Source organism: Euphorbia lathyris, chromosome 2 (assembly GCF_963576675.1).
Source record: "Euphorbia lathyris chromosome 2, ddEupLath1.1, whole genome shotgun sequence".
Classification (NCBI taxonomy): domain Eukaryota; kingdom Viridiplantae; phylum Streptophyta; class Magnoliopsida; order Malpighiales; family Euphorbiaceae; genus Euphorbia; species Euphorbia lathyris.
In genome coordinates this window covers 140969056-140975094 of record NC_088911.1, presented here as the reverse complement: position 1 = coordinate 140975094, position 6039 = coordinate 140969056, and the positions used below count along the sequence as shown (strand labels likewise).

Genomic DNA, 6039 nt, shown 5'->3' with positions numbered 1-6039 from the left:
AGGCCTTGACGGATTCATTCCCCCATGTTACGGGACTGGTCCGAAGGCCAGGCCAATGCCCCGTGTGGCGTTGAGGTTTTTCCGAAACTCGGCCAGCCAACACCATCCGAAGGGGTCTATCCCCTTTTAACCGAAGACATCCCGTCAATTTATATATCTGTAATCCGTCCCGGAGGGATATACCGTGGTTAAACCTTGATATAGAAAAAACACGCACTATGAGCCGACCCAAAGTGTCCGCTGAGATTCCACCCGAACGGAGACATCCATCTTCCTTCCCGAAGGCTGGATGCCCGACTCTCCTAGTCCCAAACAGAATATAGAGCCTTAACACTCACAACATGTGAATTATAATGGTTTCTATACATGTTAAGACTGCATTAGTATTTCACATCAGCAAGCAGTGTCCTTGATGCTACACAACTTTAATTCTTATAATTTTCCATTTTAAAGTCGTTAATAGTCATTTTTATAGTGTCAAACTAAAAGATCATTGTTTTTAGTAAAACGAAAAACCTCAGTCCTGTATAAAAAATTGTAACCACAATGTTTTTTGGAATTTGCCCTAAATATTTAGGCATTTAAATATTATGTTTTCTTGTTTATGCTTTAAAATCACAATTTTACTAGTATTTATCCTCTTGTTTATGGTTGATATCTAATGTATGGAATTAGCAATTCTGAGATTACACAATACAATATTTAGGGAAGGAGAAAATACAACCTAAATTCGTTTCTTTTTCGCATCTAATCGCTCATATTATCATCGAAAAAATTATGATCATCGTCTTCCTCTTCCTCATCTTCCTCGTCCTCAGACGTACCACCCGGATTAATATCCAAGGGTTCAATATCAGCCATATCCACTAGCTCAAGACTTCCCTTTTGAGGATCAACAAACCCATCATGATAATCAATATAATCATCCTCACATCTCTCTTCATATGTTCCTCCATTTTCATTGTATAGGCATTCCTTCAATCACACACAAAAAAAAAAAATGATTAACAATACGCGTTTTTTTACCGAAATTTAGGGCTGTAAATGAGCCGAGCCGCTCATGAGCTGCTCGGTGGTCGGCTCGATAAAAGCTCTGCTCGGCTCGATTTGTAAACGAGCCGCTCATGAGGACGATTTACTGGCTCGGTTCGTAAACGAGCCGAGCTTGAGCAGGTCAAAGCTCGGCTCGAAAGCTCGCGAGCAGACTCGATTAGAACATTTATGAACAAATTTTAGTTTTGTAGAAAACTATATAGTTTTGTGTTAGTTCACAAATATCTAAATTTAATATTATTTAATTTGCTATTAGATGAGTTCGTTCACAAATATAATAAATGAGTAATAGACGAACTATTTGTAAGCATCTTGTTTATTTATTCACGAACTTTGCTTGTGAGCTTGTTTTGTGAGCTTGTTTATGTACACAATTAAAGAGTTATTTGCGAGCAAACTTCACAAATATAATTAAAGATTTACTCACAAACAATTCATGGTTAGATAATTTTCTTAATGAACCAAGTCCACAGATGATTTTGGGCTCGAAACAAGTTCGAAACTCGGCTCAAGCTCGTTAAGCAAGCCAAAGCTCGGCTCGGGCTCAAGCTCGTTAATTTTATAGCAAGCTGGGCTCGGGCTCGAGGTCGTTAATTTTATAGCGAGCCGAGTTTGAGCAGGTCAAAGCTCGGCTTGATTACAGCCCTACCGACATTCAGTGCTCGTAAGGGAGAATTGAGTTTCGGAGTTAAAAGATACCTCATCCTCTTGGAAGGAATGCTTCTCTGTTTCTATAATCCAGTCGCTTAACAAGCGTTCAGGCAACGGACCATCAACATACGTTGAGCTGCCCCATCTTTTCTTTAGTTGGCATTCTCTAAGTCGCAAGTTGTAGTGCACAAAGACTAGATCGTCTACTCTTTTCTGAGCAAAACGATTGTGTCTCTGGCTATGGATATGATCGTATATGCTCCACGAATGTTCACAAGCAAAAGACGAGCATGTTTGGCTTAACAGGCGCACAGCTATCCGTTGCAGCTCTAAACAGCTTATCCCGTGTTGTTGCCACCACGCAGCTGATATGACAAAATTAATAACCAGTTTAAAAAATGAAACCAAATCGAAAATTACATTTCCCGAATACCAATTTTCTGCAATGCCAGTCAAATGTATCACCTGGGTCAAGCTCAGTTCTTGTACTAATTGCCAATTCAGTTCCAAAGTCTCCTTTTGCGGAATTATATTCAGAAATCTGAGAGATTATGCGAGAACATTGTTAAGAAAGCGATTATCTAGTCATTGAATGACGAACATTTTTAACCTATAGGACGTTACCTGCTTGGATGCAGAAATCTGTCTCATGTTTTCTGGCTCCAGTCGGTGGATGCATTCGTTAAGTCCACGCATGACCTCCGAATGCTGCAATTACACATGACAATCTAGTCAGTCAAACAATCGTTTAAGTAAATTCAAATACTTATTGCCATATCTCGTACCGCCAGAAAGTCAGGACGATATCTGTATGATGGATTCAGAAAATAAGCAGCCATGTATAAAGGGTGAAGCAACCATGAGTTCCAGTGTTTCTCAAGCACACACCAGAACGGACCATATTTTCGACCATCGTCCCCATGAATGGATTTGATTGCAAGCTTTGCCCTACACATGTCATTATATATATACGGCATAGATGGAAGTTCACCGCTATCAACTTTTTGAAGTACTTCCATTACTGGAGCAACCGACTTGCTAACGTACTGAACTTTCTTCCAAAATGTAGCATTTGCTACAATCTTCTCCACTTCTTTCCCCTCCTCCGACTTTGAGAACCTCGAGGAAGTCCATTTACTCGATTGGAACATTCTTTTCAAACTACTTCTATGATCAAGCAAGCTTTGTAAAGTTGCAAAGCTAGAAGTGCACCGAGTAGTGCCCGGCTTCAGAAGTTCCTGCCCCTGAGTAAATTCTTTCATAAGATTCAGCAACCAAATGCAGTTGTAAATCAGTTTGGTAACTTTTTGTCCTTTCATCATGCATTCCGATACACATTTGATCTTCAGAAAATCTTCAAGCATTTGATCAATACAATAGGAGGCACACGGTGTCCAGAATAAATTGGTTCTCTTTTCCTGAAGCATCTTTCCAGCAGCCTTGTACGTAGGAGTATTCTCGGTGATTACCTACAACAAGAGACGAAAAATTGGCACCATAGGAGTTAGCGATGAATGAATTTAATTACGATTAAGATTAAGAATGACAAACTACTCGAGATCAGCACAGCTGGCACCTACCTGCACGACATTTTCCTCACCCATCTCTTCCACGACTTTGTCCAACAGTTTAAACAGACTCAACGCATCTTCGAGCATATCACTAGCATCAACCGAAGCAACAAAGTACACACCATGTGGACAAGAAACTAAAAGATTGATAAGTGTCCTACCCTCAATATTTACCCAACTATCAGCCATTATAGAACAACCAGTGATTGCCCAGGACGCCTTGTACTCAAGTAGGTAGCATCTTATAGTTGCGATTTCCTCCTGTAGGAAGCGACTAGACATCATCTGGCTCTGAGGACCAACCAAACCCTGCCCGTATTGACCAACCAATTCCAGCATTTTATGGAAGTAGATAGAGTTTGCAGCTTGTAATGGAACTCCTGCATGATAAAAGAATTTGCAAATTGCAGAAATAACTTCCTTACGAGATTTTCTGCTAGACTTGGATCTCACTTTTACTTGTTTGCAAGATGCTGGTATCAGACTATGCGGTGAATTCATAAAAACAGAGTCCAACCTTGATTTCTTAAATAATGGTTCCGAGCCATTGCTGGAAGTCATCCCCTTGTAAGTCATTCTCAAATCTTTGCCCAACCGTTTATCCCCAATTACAAGCCTTTCCTTGCCCTTGTGAAGCATGGCATTTTCTACTTCCTCGTCTTCTTCTTCTTCCTCTTCCTCTTCATCTTCATCATCCGAAAGTTTACATAGTGCCAATATTGGCTTGGAATCAGGTTGTCTTGGTCTCCTGCCAGTTCGGTGCCATTTCATATTTTCTTTTATTTTAAGGTATACATCTTCAGGAGCACTTTTACAAGATGCTACTTCTCCAGGAATTCTGGCTAAATGTTGTTTAAATCGGTTAATACCGCCACTAACTACTTTCTCACAATAATTACACTTGACCTTTTTCTTCTTATCATCCTGGGCAACACCATGTTCCCATCCCGGATCAACATATCCTAATGACCTAGGTGTTAGATTTACAATCAAATTACCATCACCTATTATTTGCTTCCCTTTGCTCTTGAAGCCAACAGGCTCATCTTCATCATCGTACTGGAAATTCAAATACGAATGCGTATCATCTTGAGACTGTTTTGCTTTCTTACTCGAACGACTTCCCTCCAAATTTTCTTTCATTCTAAGGTATACTTCCTCCGGAGCCTTATCACAATAAGTAACTTCTCCGGACACTCGAGCTAGATGTTGCTTTAACCTGTATATCCCACCACTAACTACCTTTCCACAATAGTTACATTTCACCTTTTTCTTCCTCTCATCTTGAGCAACACCATGCTCCCATCCCGGATCAACAATTGCAGAGGAGCGGAGCGGCGCCATCAATTCAACCATTCAAAAGATTTTTCTGCAATGAGTTCTATCTATAGCTAAAATCATCACAATCAATGCACATAAAAGAAACATCTAATTTTTTTCGCAAATATAATGTCTTCACCATGTACAACTAACTAATTGCCTGCATAATTTACATCTCTATGTTGCACGGAAACCGAAATGGAATCTGAAACATAAACCGGAAATAGCTAGGAAACAGTATTAGAAATGGAACGCCCAAACGAGTTTCCGTGCGACATATGAACCTATGGAGAGCATATTTCAGTAAAACTGTTACTGTCTTATAAAATTTGTGCATAGTTCATTAATTTAGGACAATGACAAAGAACATAAACTTTCGATTATATACTTACCAGCTCACTTGCAAAATAGAGAAACTCTCAAGGAGGATGATTAACTATCAATTGCAAAGCTGAATAATACACAGCAGTAATTTAAGCTCGTCAATATCAGTACAAGGAAAGAACAAAACAAAACCCTAAATGAATGATCACTGAAATACTGCATACCTGAAGAATTGAATAGAGCCGAACAAATAATTATGATCGTGACTCAACATTTTCGAATTCGATACTGTCGATTCGATCTTTGGGGTGAAATTTATTCATTCAAAAATTGAACAAATTAAAGAAGAAGAAGAAGGGATTGGAGCTTTGTCGGGGGAATACTGGGGGGAAATAGGAACGGAAAGGAAATTGATGAACGGAGAAGAACGAGATGAGGGATCGGATCGGATCGGCTGTGTTGGAATCGCGAGTCCCGAGTTTGGGGTGGATGGGTGATTTGATTCAAAGCTCAACTCGAGGACAATTTTTTCAGGTTAATGTTGACCTCATTATTTTATTTTATTTTATTCTGAATAAATAAATAAAAAGCATAATATCCATTTGACTCCCTAGACTAACGTTTTAAAGTCAATTACATATCATTAAACTAAGTAAAAATTATCAATTGAATCCAAATTTTAAACAAAAATCATCAATTGAAGCCTCATCGAAAATCATTCAATTGAACAGTTTCAGACCATTAACCAACACATAGATTATTACAGTCTAGATCAAACAGTCACAGTTTCTGAGTTTAAGATACGATAGAGATTCAATTGATGATTTTTGCTTAGTTCATAGACATGGTTGATGATTTTGATAGTTTAAGATCCTAATTAACTTTGAAGCTTTAGTTTGGGGATCCAAATGGATGTAATACCTAAATAAAAATAAGCATTACATCCATTTGAGTCTCCAAACTAAACCTTCAAAATTAATTAGAACTCTAAATTATCAAAACCATCAATTAAATCTTTGAACTAAGTAAAAATCATCAATTCAATCATCAATCTATCATAAAATCAAAAATTGTGACTATTTAATATAGACTATAGTATTCTTTGTGTTGATTCAAAATG

The 6039-nt window shown here is 38.4% G+C and overlaps 1 protein-coding gene across 3 annotated transcripts; it reads right to left on the bottom strand.

Annotated features, from left to right (window-relative positions):
• Positions 1–532: 532 nt before the first annotated feature.
• Positions 533–5471, bottom strand: LOC136220156 (uncharacterized). Of its 3 annotated transcripts, none has more exons than XM_066007881.1 (8): positions 5144–5471; positions 4988–5046; positions 3285–4660; positions 2490–3173; positions 2329–2412; positions 2170–2245; positions 1753–2069; positions 533–975 (listed from the first exon to the last, which is right to left on the bottom strand). In XM_066007881.1, exons 3-8 carry the CDS (start codon positions 4629–4631, stop codon positions 748–750), a joined length of 2736 nt encoding a protein of 911 aa, XP_065863953.1. In that variant the 5' UTR covers positions 4632–4660; positions 4988–5046; positions 5144–5471; the 3' UTR covers positions 533–747. The 3 variants fall into 3 exon arrangements, with proteins under 3 accessions (XP_065863953.1, XP_065863954.1, XP_065863952.1); XM_066007882.1 differs by having other exon boundaries at positions 3285–4656; XM_066007880.1 differs by having other exon boundaries at positions 3285–4644.
• Positions 5472–6039: the final 568 nt, after the last annotated feature.

What these genes read in the sequence shown, in the direction of transcription:
- LOC136220156 (XM_066007881.1), bottom strand. Translation starts at nt 4,631, where the DNA reads ATGGTTGAATTGATGGCGCCGCTCCGCTCCTCTGCAATTGTTGATCCG. An exon ending in AGATTTCTGCATCCAAGCAG is followed by an intron (nt 2,246 to 2,328) that starts GTAACGTCCTAT and finishes ATAATCTCTCAG; the next exon opens with ATTTCTGAATATAATTCCGC. An exon ending in AAGAACTGAGCTTGACCCAG is followed by an intron (nt 2,070 to 2,169) that starts GTGATACATTTG and finishes TTGTCATATCAG; the next exon opens with CTGCGTGGTGGCAACAACAC.